Below are 15,119 nucleotides of genomic sequence, written 5' to 3'. Positions count from 1 at the left end.
TAACAGAGCGAAAAGGTGATCTGGGCAGTGAGTTTGCTAAGTAACGTGATCATATATAAGGAGTGATCATACTGTGCTTATAGAATCATATTACTAAGTAGCTATGTTTGGATTGGTATACTCTCCAACATATGTCATCTATGCGTAATGGAATTGGAGTACATATTCGCTATAAATGGCTAGAAAATATAGTTAGAATGGTACCTCGTGATTAAATGGGCCAGAAAGTGAAGCTGAAAAAAGGTTACAGCACATGGAGTCGTTGTGATTTCTGCATATATGGTTTTCGTTGAGGCTTCAAATGTGTGTGTGAATATTATAAATGCAGACGGTGACTATACTTCTCGTACAACGTTATATGCATATCATACATACTACATAGATGTAGGTCCGGCTTTTATATCCAATCAAAGTGGCTTGGTAGGCAGCTATACCGACAATCCTAGCCTCATATTATTGGCATTCTGACATTAGCCTAGCGATGCCGGATGTGGCACTAAGAGTAAGGTCAGTGATTCGAGCCAACAGAGTTACTAAAGGCGGGTCTATAAGCCCTTAGTTGACAATATATGGATGGGTTTAGGTTATCAGGAACGAAGTCTCATCTGTGTGGCCAAGGGCCAATTCACCCCCTTTGAAGTCTCCAAAACACCGTTACAAGGACAAAAAGCCAGCTGTTTAAATTTCAAGGTATGTCAGAATCCGGATAACTCCACATGCGTATAAATACATCCACGTATGTCTCTTAGAATATCTGCAAGACTTTGAAAATTACATCCTCAGTCGTCAGCACAACAGAAGGATTTCATTGCGTATCTAATCCAACATTGCGACATTGAACTCCCACGAGGGAGACCCACAGACAGTGAGCCTCCCAACTCCTCGGTATCAAATCCGAGGATATGAGGCAATCTAATGCATTGCGGTCCGAAAACCCAACATCCACAAGCCGGCCCGAATTAATGACAAGTACCGACTACATAAGTTTGGCATGTCCAGCCTGAGACTCCTGAGTTGAAAGGACATAGAGGGTTGCTTCCTCTTTCACGTAGCTTAGATCGAGCACCAAATCTGCAGTAGCATGGATGAGCCAACCAACATGCGTCTAATGTGGATTTATTGAGCCTTGGGCGGCAAACCAAGCGCTATCGGTCGAGACGAGAATGAGGCATCGCAAATAAGGTGGTATCGGTTTATATTGCGACGATTGAGGAATATTGCCGAGCAAATACCCTCCTAAAACCGAGTAAGTTTATAGGCTAGAGGGTCAGGTGAGCAAGAACAAACCTCCTCTCACAGTACTAACATTATTTGTTGACTTTCCTTGTGTTTGTGTAAGCGACTAACACCTCGACTTGCTGCACTAAGGGGCTCGCAATGAGGCTATCTCTCTATCTCGAAGGCAACCCCTCAACTTGACCAAAGATTAGGGCCAACATCTGCTGCCTCCAGAGTCCGAAGGGGTCGCATTTGGCGAGAAATGAGTCCCGCGCCCGTAACCGCATTGCGTATTTGGACCTCGAAACTCGGTGGCCTTGGTGTGATTTCATCATTCTAGACCGACCCACCCGGCCTCAGACTCTGCCTCGGACTGCATTGTATCCTCCAAGCTCATCGCTTCGCCCGACTCCAACGTCTTCACATGGATATCGCCTTCACCCGTGACCAATTTCTGGCCGTTGGTGTCCAAACGTTTGTTGTTAGCCTGTCCGAGTAAATAGTCGACCATGTATACGTTCTCATCCGCCAATCGCTTGATCTCGTTTCGCATTCTCGTAACTGCTCTTGCAACAACTCGGAGCTCAACATCCACTTTACTACGATTTGCTGCGAGCCAAGATCCGTGTTTATCTACTAAGGACTTGATCCATAAGAGACAAAATTCGATGTGAGGCGATTCTTCGGTCTGGGCTGCGACGAATCGTAGAAGCCTTGAGACGTATACCGTGGGAAATTGCTCCACCACCAATGGGATATCCGTATATGGTACCGATTGAAAGACCCTCTTAATCAATCGTGCTTCATTGAGGCGGAATGCCATGACTAAAGCCTTGAGATAGTCCTTTTCGTTTTCAAGAACGGCAAGAGTTGAAGCTGGCGTAATTTCCATATTGAGATCGAATGGGTCGAATTGGAGTTCGTTATCCACGCTGTATATGAGAAGACCTTCCGTTGATGCGGCACAGAATGCAGTGCCAGCGGGCGAGAAGCCAACGCTCGTCACTTTTACCTCAGGCAACTTCTTTCTGGCAGATGGATCGCCGCCTCTCTTGGAACCAGGTAATAACTTATCCTTCCGAGCCTCACGATCTGAAAGGTCGGCCTCGTCATCGAGTAATCCTTCCGGTCCCGCCTCCGTGAGTAGCTTACTGTTTAAAAACTCCTGCGTTCCTGATAGGGAAAGGTTGACGCTAACAGTAAACTTTTTCAAGAGAACCATCGTGCTGACGGAATAGAGGCAAATATATTTGCTGTTTCCTGCCGCCAAAAGGCAACTGCCGTCTGTGCTATATCGTATAGTGTTGAAACTCTTGGTGCCAGCTACATTGGCGGCGGTCCTGCGATCAGTAACCTTCCGGCCTCCCGATACATCTCGTCGCCCATCAAGACCCGATACTTGCTCAGCATCAGAGACCGACCAAAATGATAGCTGACCATCTAAAGTAGATATTGCAAGCTGTGCGGAGTCTGGTCGGACAGCGATGTCTAGAACATCTGCTTGTAATTGTAGAGGTTCACTGGTCTGTGTGCGACTGAATATGGACCACATCCTGGCTGTCCGATCCCAACTACCACTGAATAGGGTACTGCCGTTCGGCGAGAACGCTAACGAGCAAACGGGGCCTTCGTGGCCAGCTAATTGGTCGAGCAATTGACCAGTTTGCACAGACCAAATGTGGACATCGAATGAGTCTAGAGATCCTGCAGCCACCACCTCACCACTGGGATCAACTGCCATGCAGGAAAAGGAGAGTCGGCTCGGTGCAGTGAATGTTCGGAAGTTTCGATATCGAATAAGGTCCCATGCTCGTATAGAACCATCCAAGCTTGAGGTAAAAAGAACATTCCCCTTCTTCGCGAACTCGCATGCAGTTACGCCACTCGTGTGTTCGGTAAATGTGACTATGCAGAACCCAGAATCAACGTCCCAGACTTTGATTTTTCCGTCGTCGGCTGTGGTGATGATGCGCTTTCCGTCGGGAGAGTAAACTAAAGAGTTCATCGAGTCGAAGTGACCTTGCTGTTTTAAGATGTAAGATTCGGATTGCCATTCCCAGACAAGCAGCTGGCCTAGCTTAGAGGCCCCAAAGGCTAACCACTCTCCGCTCTTATTTATCGTAACAAAGTCAATTTCGTTCTGTGATATGCTAAGGGTGTGGATAGAGTTGAAATCGGGCATTTCGTATAACCCGAATATCCCATTAGAAAAGCCAGCAACTAATAGGTTGGACTCGGGATGGAAAGCAGCACATCTAACATTAGCATTGCTCTGCATAAAATAGTGCTTTTCGACGATTCTCCAACGCTCGTCTCCATCAACATCCATGCCTTCGTCCTCGTCCGGTGGCGGCGCATTTGGATGCCTCGTATACTGCCAATCAAAGACGGCGCCATCTTTGCTAACAGTGTATATTGTTTCTTGATCCTTTGAAAACCAAGCTCCAATAACAGCCTGCTTGTGGCCTGACAGGACTGTTGGGGTAAATCCTTCCTCAATATCCAAACTCCATATCCGGGCTGTAAGGTCTTTCGATGCAGTCAAGAAGAAGCGTGAATCTCTTGACCACTCGATATGATGGACATCGTCAAAATGCCCCATATGTGTGTGATGTCGAACGAAAGGTGCAAATTCCAGTTCTCCCTCCGAATTGGAGTCTGGGGTTGATGGGACCTGCCATACTTCCGTCTTTCGACCTAGTCCCACGGCAAAGTGGCGTCCGGATGGAGAGAAAGAGAGGGCCGTGACCGGGGATCGGAAGGAAAAGTGGTATATGGATATTCGTCGTGGGACATTGGTTAGGATTGCGTGTCCATCTTCGTCAACAGAGAGCAGAAGATTACCCCGCGGCGTCAAGCCAATTCTCGAGATATTCTTTCTATGCGCAAAGGGAAGAGTGTATGATTTGTTACTATGAGAGGTCAATTCGTTAGAAACCATGTATTCCCAGCTAGGGTTAAGTGTAGCGCGACTTACTCCACGAGATTGAAAACCGTAACTCGGTTTCCTACCGGTGAGAATAAGCATGTTCCATCAGGGCTATACAATAGATTGCCCTGGCAGTAGACGGTTCCAAGAAGATTGGAAAACTAACATCCAATAGTTAGTTGTTGTTTCAATGCTGCAAGATTGACGAAGAAACTCACTTTAAAGTCTGTCTTCATTGTCACGGCATAGCGATTATGTAGACACTTTTATTCATTAGAGAATTGAGTCTTGTATGCGCCAGACTTGTCGGCTGCATGTAACTTTTTTTCGTCTTTGTTATCAGTGATAAGATAACAATTCCTCAGGGAAGCTACGATAAGAAGCCAAAGTTTGCAGCCAATCAATTTGAGACGCTGTTTATTAGTGGAGGTGTGCTACTGCCTTTACCGGCTCAAAACCTGATTGGCTGTGGTAGGCGGTCAAGGCTTCGACGCTCGAACCACACGAGGTACTACAGGGAAATGGCAGAACAGAATGGGGTAAGGGGCCACTGACAAGTAATTTAATCCTGGTCCCTTTTCGGTTGCCCTGCACGTTGAGGTTGGTTTTGTGCTAAAAGGTAAAAGGTTAAAGGAAATTTGCTTGACCTTGACCAGCAATTACTTTCCCCTGAAGAAGCCCGATCCCGACTCTTCGTCTGTCAACATCAACGTCGGCCCATATTCTGAAAAAGAAACATCAGACCGACAATTCTCATCATAACTCCGAGAATAGAATTGAACTCGTTTCTTGGGTTCATCTCTATACATCTCTGTCTATTCTGTTCCGTAACTTAATAGCTATCGACACCCTTTAATCATCACCGCCAACATGCCTCCTGCCACCGCCGAAAGCGCGTCGCCAATTGGCATTGCCAATCTGCCCAACCAGCGACACAAGATCGTTGCTAAGCGAGGTGCTGCTTTTACTATCATGGTACTGTAGTTTATACCTTCTTGAATTGTAGATTATATATAGCTGACGTCAAATGTAAGGTTGCTGGTGAATCGGGATTGGGCAAGACCACCTTCATCAACACCCTCTTTTCCACTACCATCAAGAACTATGCCGACCACAAGCGACGACACCAGAAGCAGGTTGACAAGACCGTCGAGATTGAGATTACCAAGGCTGAGCTGGAGGAGAAGTTCTTCAAGGGTAATGACTGAACCCGTCCTCAAGCTTCATTATCTCTTTTATCTAAGCTATTACTTACTAACTCTTGTATTTAATATCTATAGTACGCCTGACCGTTATTGACACTCCAGGCTTTGGAGACTACGTGAACAACCGAGATTCGTGGATGCCTATCATCGAGTTCTTGGATGACCAGCACGAGTCCTACATGCTTCAGGAGCAACAACCCCGCCGAAATGATAAGATTGATCTTCGTGTCCACGCCTGCTTGTACTTCATCAGACCAACCGGCCACACCCTTAAGCCTCTAGATATTGAGGTTATGAAGAGACTCTGCTCCAGAGTTAACCTGATTCCCGTCATCGCCAAGGCTGATACCTTGAGCCCTGTTGATCTTGCCAAATTCAAGGCTAAGGTATGTACCACTTACTCCAATCCCACATTACTCACCTGACTAATAAGTATGTAGATCCGTGCCGTCATTGAGGCCCAGAGCATCAAGATCTACCAGCCCCCGGTTGAGGAGGATGACGAAGCTGCTGCCCAGCACGCGCGTAGCCTTATGGCCGCTATGCCATTCGCTGTTATTGGCTCTGAGAAGGACGTCAAGACCGGCGATGGACGTATCGTCAAGGGCCGCCAGTACTCCTGGGGTGTTGCCGAGGTCGAGAACGAGGACCACTGCGATTTCAAGAAGCTGCGCTCGATCTTAATCCGCACTCACATGCTTGACCTCATCCACACGACCGAGGAGTTACATTACGAGGCGTACCGTGCTCAACAGATGGAGACCCGGAAGTTCGGCGAGGCTCGTCCCCGCAAGCTCGATAACCCCAAGTACAAGGAGGAGGAAGAGGCTCTTCGCAAGCGCTTCACCGAGCAGGTCAAGATCGAGGAACAACGATTCCGACAATGGGAGCAGAAGCTCATTGCCGAGCGCGATCGCCTCAACAAGGATCTCGAGCAGACCCACGCTCAGATCAAGCAGCTCGAGAACGAATTGGAGCAAATGCAGGGCAGCGTTGCTCGCAGCGGTCGTCGCTAGAATCGCTAGAACACTTTTTACCATATTCGGCAACTAGAAAGTTTTGGTTCGGCTAGTGCTAGTTAACGCTTTTTCCCATCTGAGACGGGTGTGTACGGAGTTGAGTTGAGTCGTGTTTCGTGTTGAGGCAAAAACTCTTTTGCTAGACTCGACGGTCTCCGATTCTAAACAGGCAATGGGACGTTGATGATGGGTGGATATGCTTACAAGCTTAATTACGTATGAGTTGTGTGTTGTTGCGTCGAGAGGTGAATTGACAAGTGCCGATGATATTGTTCATGGCAAAGGCTTGCGGGTTTTGATAGGCGAGCGTGTGTGGGTGGGTTTAACCTGCGACATCAAAATATTCTCCTTTTTGGAGGTCGATTGCGCCTCCGTTTCTCCCCCAGATCAGTTAGGTTTAGTTTACGATGTAATCGCGAGTTTCTATGATACCAGTAACAAACCAGAAAGATTCTTCATTCGCTTCACTCTTGAAATTACATTAATTGACAATCGTTCCCAGCTAATTAAGAGTGCCAGTCATTAGACTAGGTACTATCCTACTTAGGTCACCGTATTTACGGACGCGGTTATCTAATCCACGTATGATAGACCAACTGGTATTGTGCATGTATCTACACAGCGTCCATCGCTGCTCTAGTAGCCAGTTGCTCGTTCTTGTTTCCCAGTTTCGAAATTTGTAGAAAGGCATCCACGCCATACCCTTCTAGGCTATGAAGTTCCAAGCTTCCTGCCCAATATTCGGCGTAGACCCGACTCAACGGCAGCCCCATGCCGAGACGAAGGTTAGGCGGGCGCGTAGACAGCGAGTGCAGCGAACTGTCGTGCAGGTTCGTATGCTCGTTGCTCTGCAGCACGGCCAACTTGCCGTCGTTTACCTTGAGCTCCTGTAGCGTGGCGGCCATTAACGGGACCTGGCCAAGGTTCTCGAGGCGCTGGTTCTTCCGGGGTCCCTTGCCGAAGGACCACAGGTACGGAAGGGTGTCGCGCGGAATACCGCCCCCTTGATCAGATATCCGGATGATAACGTGCTGCTGGGCCTCACAGACGGTGACTTCGATGGGAGGGGGATCAGAGGCCGGATTTCGGCTTTGTTGGTGCTTTTCGATGACAGCTTCGACGGAGTTGCGTAGGAGTTCGCCGATGATGTACTCGAGGTGGCTGAGGATGTAGGGGAAGGATGCGTCGAGGTGCCCATTAACCTTGATCTCGGGGATTTTGGTGTTGGGGCCGTTGTCAGAGCGGGCAAGCTCCTGCACGGCTTTGGCGCAGTGTTCGATCACGTCCTTAGCTATACACTTAATGAATACCTCGCCGATGAATTCGGACTCGGAGAGCTTAGCTCCGGGAGAGAACCAGGCCGCGTTGAAGGTCTCTGTTAGAGCTAGGTGCTGCTCTGCGATGACTCTACGGGATATTCGCTATATTGCGGACTGGGAATTAGTCATAATTCTACGCTTTTCAGATTCCTGTGACTCATCACTTACAGAGCGTAGGATGGTATTCATGAAATGGTCGAGCTCGGCGGCGGGCATCAACCCACTACATTCAAGTATACCCATAGCCAGCTTCGGAATCACAGTTAAGTGGGCGCGAAGCATCTTAGCTATTTCCTTACATAGGCGCTCATTATCCTCGAGCGTCTTGATCTCCTTAATGCGCCGGAATGAGTCAAAAGCAGTATAATAGAGCTCGTACACATCGCTAATGTGCGGGTTCGTCACGACTACGTAGGGAAGGCGTTGCATATCGCGAATTCTATGGGCGATTCTCGTAGGCAGCTCGGTCCGGACATAGTTCGCAGAGCTGATCAACCGCGCCTCGGTCAGCGACCGGCCAAAGACCATCAATTGTCGCAGGCTGATCGGTCGAGCTTCTTTGACTACCCATCTAGATACGCATAAGGGAGCTACTGTCAGTCACGAGACCTGGCGGAAAGGTGCAGAGCTGATTGGGCCACCATACTCATCCAAAACCTGTACCGGCCTCCATTTTGCTGAGTGCGTCCACCGTCTACTAGCTCTACCAAAGCTTGCGTATTCGTTGTTCACGAGGCTCGAGGCAACTTGTGGCGGCCTTACGAGCGCCCGAGCCTGGTCTATCGAAGCTCGAGTGCGGGCAGTCAACCGGAAGGTCTTGGTGGCATTTTGCACCGCGATTGGTAACATGCCGATGATTCCATGCCAAAGTGAAAAACAATACGGAAAAATTAAAGTGGGAAGACGGGATATAAAATTGCGAGCAAAGCCTTGCTCCTAAAGAGAATATATGGTAGTTTTGAGTTCGAGTTTAAATCGGGACTTGCCCTTACGTAGAATAGAGTCAGGGGGAGCACATGTTCCGGTTTCGCTAAATGCAGTGTAGAGGAGGGAAGTGGTAAGGTGCTTATTGAAGGCAATTCTTTCTCTGGTTGTGACGATGTAATGAGTCGGACCTGCTGCTTAGTGTACTGCTTGCAGGGTGATATACCCCACATTCTCCAATTGGCATGGGTATGAGCGGGCTTAATAATAGATACGGTAGGCGGGATCCTCCCATAACCTTGACTTCTTTTATTGAGTCTAGAATTTCCAAGGTATTCGCTCACAAAAATTAGTCAACATTGGATGTTATTACTGTGTGGTTGGGGCGAATTGTCTTTGTTTTTCGACTTTGTTTGTGGCTCTTGTTATACAAAGGGTGAAAAATGTGATAGCGTCAGGCGACATGATTACTTTAGTAAAATATGTATATACATAGAAAAGTGTGTTACGAAATTTCGAGGGGTTCGGCTATGTTAGGTTGTGTGTAGATCATCTTATTAAAATATTAGGTTCTTGCATGTGCGTTTGGGATTGATTCAAAGATAATGGACGAATAGACGAAGAGCTTAGAGCTTAACTCAAGGATGAATACACCTAACTTACCACATCCTTCACGACTTTAGGGCACAGATACCATATAGATGGGATCGTCTTGTCTTACAATTTGTAACCCTACTTAGACACACTCACCTGTTGAAGAAACATTTGAACCGAGGAAACTCTAGAAACTTGCACTCGGTGTCTCGGACCAAATATTCAGTTTTCGTAACAACGTCATTGGTAATTGGAGATTTGTGGGGCCATCTTAACACCTAAGGCACATAAGGTCAAGACTTCCAAGGTTACATGGTTACGTTATGTCAGCAACTTATGTATTTTTCCAAGTTGGTGTACTTTTCACTGTGTATGCTTGTGATGGGTTCTTCACGGAAATAAGATTATACTCAAAGTATACTGTACTTAAGCAAGTACGTTCCGAAAAGTCTCCTCCGCATTGGACGTAGTAAGGTTCTTCCTCTTAAGAAGGCACAAGTCTCCAGCCTTAAGAAGATTGGTGTTAGTGCGGTAGCAGCCATCCCCCATAGCTGCGCCTCTTAATCCCGCCCTCTAGGCTTTCCCAGGCTTCCAAGCTTCGATGTTCCTAAACTTCCTAGGTTCTTAGGCTTGACTACAATCTAAGCAGGTACGCCTCTACATGTACACGTATGGACCCGACTCAATGTGTCACAGCCCACTTTCTATGCCCACCTAGTGCTGCCGACCTTGTCAATGAAGCAATTCCTAAAGCTTTACCTCCGTTTTTCTCTTTTCCATTCAACATTTCCCACTTCATTCGTCAATATTGCGCCTAGTCGCGTATTTACAGTGACACTGTCTTGAAGCTCTCGATTGTCCTTGCCACAACTGCTGGCAGAGAGCTATCTCTCATTACGCAGTTTCCTTTCACGCCACCTTTTCCCTGCCCCGCCGAGTGCAGTTGGAACTCTCGACCACACTTTTTTTTTCGCTCTTCGGTTTGGGAGGACCATCTGGCATTGATTTTGGAAGTCGCCGGCCGAGACGACTTAGATATTGTCTAAACACCCACAAGCAATCATGGTAGGTATCTCTATTTTACATTCACTCGATAGCATCTTTTCACAACTCGAATTCGGCTCTGCCAAAGAAGACGCCACGCGATAATCATCCTTCTTCATTGTTCCAACCTTTCCCTATTCGTATCCTCTCTATCCGACTACCCGTCCACCTATCCAAGATTCTACCGTCCAGCTTCTTGAGCTTTTCGACTTCTGCCAATTTCCATGGTTACGAGCATTAATCCAAACCTATTTATTGCAAACTTCTTTGCCCCTCGTTTCTAGAAGTAGTTGCCAATATCATAGTCGTGCTCGTACTCATATACTCATGCTTATACTCTGTTAGAGCTACGATTCCGAAATCCACTCGCCGAATGACATGATGGTCGACACGCAAGATGAAATGGTCGTCCAACCGGCCCTTACTGAGAAGGACCAGATAGCCGAAATCAATCCAGAACAGCTAGATGCCGATGCCGAGAACCTCGAGAATGTCATCCTAGCTACCGATCGTACGTGCGAACTTCTATGATATAAATGGACTGCCTTATAAAAAACTTGTATTAACAAAGACTTTAAATTAGATGAGGCTATGAAGGAGATAGTCCTCCCTCCTCTCCTAGATGAGCCCAAGGTTCTAGAAGATGTCGTCAACACATGGACTGTAGAAAATTGGAGAGCCTTATCCAAGAAAGAGCATGGTCCCATATTCGAGGCTGGAGGATTTCCATGGCAAGCAATATAAAATCTTCAAACCTCCAAGGGCGGATTTTCTAACTGGTCGAACAGGCGAATTCTTCTCTTCCCATTTGGAAATAATGTTGACCAATCCTCAATATATCTTGAACATGGCTTCCAAGATACAAACAGCATACCCGAAGACTGGAGCTGTTGCGTGCAGTTCGGTTTGGTCATGTGGAATATTAATGACCCATCTCTCTTCTACCATCATACGGCTCACCACCGTTTTACCAAAGAAGAAAGCGACTGGGGTTTCACGCGGTTCCTGGAGCTGAGAAAGATGTTCCAACAGGGATGGGACAACTCAGGTCGGCCACTGGTTGAAAACGACTCAGTCAATATTACTGCATACGTTCGTATAGTAGAAGATGAGACCGGCGTGTTGTGGCACAACTTCAACAACTATGATTCCAAGAAAGAGACCGGTTATGTCGGCCTCAAGAACCAGGGTGCCACATGCTACCTTAACTCCCTACTACAATCATTATTCTTTACCAATGCCTTCCGAAAAGTCAGTATAACGAATTTCTTACAAACGAATTATTTGAAATGAAAGATAACTTACATATTATAGGCCGTTTACGAAATCCCGACTGCTGAAGATGAGAGCATAACTAACAGCGCCTATACCCTCCAGAGACTGTTTTATCAGCTCCAAATATCAAATAGTGCTGTAGGCACCAACGAGCTCACAAAGTCTTTTGGTTGGGATACGCGTCATATCTTCGAGCAGCAAGATGTACAGGAGTTGTCGCGCAAGCTAATCGAACGTATGGAGGAGCGGATGAAGGGCACTGCAGCCGAGGACGCCCTTCCGCGCATGCTGAGTGGTAAGGTCAAAACGTATGTTTCCTGTATTGACGTCGAGTACGAGTCCAGCCGAGTTGAAGATTTTTGGGATATCCAACTCAATGTTCGAGGGATTCCAAATCTTGAGGGTAGCTTTAAGGACTATATTCAACAAGAGACACTTGATGGCGATAACAAGTATTGGGCGGGCGATGAGTTCAAGTATCAGGATGCTCGTAAGGGCGTGATCTTCAAGAGTTTCCCTGAGGTCCTGCACCTACACTTGAAGAGGTTCGAGTATGATATCCAACGCGATACGATGATGAAGATCAACGATCGTTTCGAATTTCCCGAGGTTCTAGACCTAACGCCCTATCTTGATCAGGACGCGGATAAGTCTGAGCCGTGGACCTACAAGTTGCATGGTGTCCTCGTGCACAGTGGAGACCTTAACGCTGGTCATTACTATGCATATCTCAAGCCTAACAAAGATGGCTGGTTTTACAAATTCGATGATGATAAGGTCACGAAAGCGACTATGAGAGAAACGTTGGAGGACAACTTCGGCGGCGAGTATCCTGCTTCGCTCGTACAATCTCGCGCAGGTCTTCAAAAGAAGACACCGATTATGCGCCAGATGAGCGCGTACATGTTGGTGTACATCCGAGAGTCTCGTCTAGATCAAGTCTTGACTCCCGTACAAAAAGAAGACTGCCCTCCACATCTTCGTGAGTTTCCTAGTGACATGACTCGGGACTCGAACTAATTAGATATACGCAGAGAAACGACTGGATGAAGAAGCAGCTGCACGAGAAGCGAAGCGCAGAGAACGTGAGGAGCAGCACCTATACCTTCCTGTTAAGGTCATTACGGAAGAAACATTCAAGCACCATGGGTCGACTGATCTTACGAACTTCGACGCTAACCCTAGCGAGGATCCGGCGGCCCCTAAGTTCTACCGTACCAAGAAGCAAACAACCATCGAGGAACTAGTTGCGATAATTGCCCAGGACTTGGGCCAAGACCCTAAGAGGGTGCGCTTGTGGATTATGGTAAATCGTCAGAACAAGACGACTCGGCCTGACCAACCGATCATGGACTTGAGACCTACGATAGAAGAAACCTACGCCCGTATGTCTACCACGACTAGGGATTATGCGTTGAGAGTATGGGCTGAAGTTGCGGAGGAGGTCGATGCTAACGGGGAAGCTATTTGGCCTACTTATCAAAGCAATGCCAACGGTGTCATTGTCAAAAATGACTTAATCCTTCTCTTCTTGAAGCATTTCGACGCTGAAAGGCAGGTTCTCGAAGGTGTAGGCCATATCTACGTCAGCAAGGAGAAAAAGGTCGAGGAGTTAGTCCCCGTGATCGCAAAGAAAATGGGTTGGGGTGACAAACTGCCTTCAGGAGAACAACTAGCAATGTGGGAAGAAATAAAGCCGGCTATGATCGAGGCTCTTAAGGCGAAGCAGTCCTTGAAAGCCGCCGAATTACAGGATGGCGACATCATATGTTTCCAGAAAGTCCTCGAGAGAAAGTCGGCTGAAATACTAGGGAAGCTTCCCCGTCTAGGAGATAAGAACTCCGAAGAGACTACGCGGCGATGGGATCGATACGACGACGCCAAATCATTCTACGACTTTCTCTGCAACAAAAAGGAAGTTCGCTTCGATCCTCATCCTCGCTGTGAAAAGGCCAATTACCAAAGCTTTATCCTTACCCTCAGCACAAAGATTAGCTACGATCAACTTTCCGAGAGGGTCGGTGAGCAGTTAGGAGTTGACCCCACCCATCTCCGCTTCTTCACAGCCAATGCTTCGACAGGCAGCCCCAGGACAGCAGTAAGAAGGGCGGCCAACCAAACGCTTGGCTTAATACTCAACCCGAACGGATATACCCAGCAAAGCATGCAAACCAAACCCAACTCATTATTCTTTGAGGTCTTGGATATGAGCCTTGCAGAGCTTGACACCAAGAAGAGCGTCAAGGTGACATGGTTGAGTGAAGGCATCACAAAAGCAGTAAGTTCTCTCAAACATTCCACGTAGAGTACATGCTCACAAATTTAGGAAACTTTCGACGTCTTGGTGAATAAGCAAGGACATATTGAAGATCTCATCCAGGCGTTTGTAAAGAAAGCGCAACTGAAAGATGAGAGTGAAGGAGGTCGAATTAGGGTCTACGAGATTCATCATCACAAGTATTTCCGAGACCTAGGACCTAACTATCCGGTTATCAGCATAAACGACTACGCAGATGTTATCGCCGAGCGGATTCCAGACGAAGAGGCGGATGCCCACGAAAACGATCTCATCAAGGTTATCCATTTCCAGAATGACCCTAGTCGCGTACATGGGATTCCATTCAAGTTCCTTCTCAAAGAAGTATGAGTGATACTAAATGTCACAACAAGACACGAAGCTAACATCAGTTCAGGGCGAGCTGTTCTCGGAGACGAAGAAGCGACTAGAGAATCGAACAGGTATCAAGGGCAAGGCCTTTGAAAAGATCAAGTTCGCGATAGTGCGAAAGTTCCAGAAGCCGGCTTATATCAACGACGGTGAGAAATGGAAAATACGTTTTCTACGTAGCATAGCTAACATGAGACAGACGATGTACTTTTCGATGAGGGAGGTACGATAGAAGACGACGTCATGCTTGGGTTAGACCATCTGGACCGTACGAGAACGACACGAAATGGAGGAGAAATGTTCCTAAAGTAAGCTTCTACATACGTAGCTAATTCTTCGGATACATTCGCTCCTATGAACTCCCGGAGTTCCTCGGGGTTTCCGGTCGCGCAGCGAAGATATGAATCCATCGACGATCTCGACTAATGACCGGCAACCTCTGGCTGAGCTGTGCCTTTTGTATTAAGTGATTATTGGCTTTCTACGGCAGTTTTGCCTATTCCCCTAGACATACTTACAGGTGGTTCCAAAACACGCAGTGGGGCAAGGCAATGGGGAAACAATCAGGGGCTAGGAAGTCAATGGAAACGTCTTAATGCAGTATCGTTAATGAGGACGAAGCATTGCGGAAGGCGTACATGCAGAAATGTATCCATGGCGATTAAACAAGGGTTTTTTAGGGCGAGTTTAGGCGTCTCTTCATTGAGCAAAGCAGTTTCAGAACTGCCTACGGACTTGTCCCTATGCATAAAATCGTGGAGCTAGATGCTGATGACCCCAGGGTCGGGCAACTTGAGCTTGCTTTATGAATACACCAAGTTCTTTCCTCTGTTACAAGACACGTGTGATTAGTACTATGCACCCGTTGTGCGGTTAGAAGCCAGATCAAGCGTAATGACACAGGGTTCTTCGGTCCTGGCTTTG

General features: G+C 47.3%; 4 protein-coding genes across 4 annotated transcripts; 2 read left to right on the top strand and 2 right to left on the bottom strand.

The window, feature by feature from the left end:
• Positions 1-1,009: 1,009 nt before the first annotated feature.
• F4807DRAFT_247329 (WD40-repeat-containing domain protein) lies at positions 1,010-4,426 on the bottom strand. The gene is made up of 3 exons (XM_047994355.1): positions 4,366-4,426; positions 4,196-4,308; positions 1,010-4,130 (listed from the first exon to the last, which is right to left on the bottom strand). The coding sequence occupies exons 1-3, from the start codon at positions 4,381-4,383 to the stop codon at positions 1,550-1,552; spliced, it is 2,712 nt and encodes a 903-aa protein (XP_047850456.1). The 5' UTR covers positions 4,384-4,426; the 3' UTR covers positions 1,010-1,549.
• Positions 4,427-4,890: 464 nt separating this feature from the next.
• On the top strand, positions 4,891-6,468 carry F4807DRAFT_247280 (Septin-domain-containing protein). Its single transcript, XM_047994354.1, has 4 exons — positions 4,891-5,122; positions 5,182-5,344; positions 5,428-5,738; positions 5,793-6,468. The coding sequence occupies exons 1-4, from the start codon at positions 5,018-5,020 to the stop codon at positions 6,366-6,368; spliced, it is 1,155 nt and encodes a 384-aa protein (XP_047850455.1). The 5' UTR covers positions 4,891-5,017; the 3' UTR covers positions 6,369-6,468.
• A 353-nt stretch (positions 6,469-6,821) lies between these two features.
• On the bottom strand, positions 6,822-8,777 carry F4807DRAFT_441018 (alpha-ketoacid dehydrogenase kinase). Its single transcript, XM_047999345.1, has 3 exons — positions 8,337-8,777; positions 7,859-8,261; positions 6,822-7,792 (listed from the first exon to the last, which is right to left on the bottom strand). Exons 1-3 carry the CDS (start codon positions 8,537-8,539, stop codon positions 6,986-6,988), a joined length of 1,413 nt encoding a protein of 470 aa, XP_047850454.1. The 5' UTR covers positions 8,540-8,777; the 3' UTR covers positions 6,822-6,985.
• Positions 8,778-9,727: 950 nt separating this feature from the next.
• F4807DRAFT_441014 (cysteine proteinase) lies at positions 9,728-15,029 on the top strand. The gene is made up of 8 exons (XM_047999344.1): positions 9,728-10,273; positions 10,598-10,763; positions 10,836-10,983; positions 11,041-11,503; positions 11,567-12,509; positions 12,562-13,805; positions 13,854-14,168; positions 14,221-15,029. Exons 1-8 carry the CDS (start codon positions 10,271-10,273, stop codon positions 14,425-14,427), a joined length of 3,489 nt encoding a protein of 1,162 aa, XP_047850453.1. The 5' UTR covers positions 9,728-10,270; the 3' UTR covers positions 14,428-15,029.
• Positions 15,030-15,119: the final 90 nt, after the last annotated feature.

Source organism: Annulohypoxylon truncatum, assembly GCF_022578515.1.
Source record: "Annulohypoxylon truncatum strain CBS 140777 unplaced genomic scaffold F4807scaffold_38, whole genome shotgun sequence".
Taxonomy (NCBI): Eukaryota; Fungi; Ascomycota; class Sordariomycetes; order Xylariales; family Hypoxylaceae; genus Annulohypoxylon; species Annulohypoxylon truncatum.
This window is presented reverse-complemented; position numbering and strand designations above follow the sequence as displayed.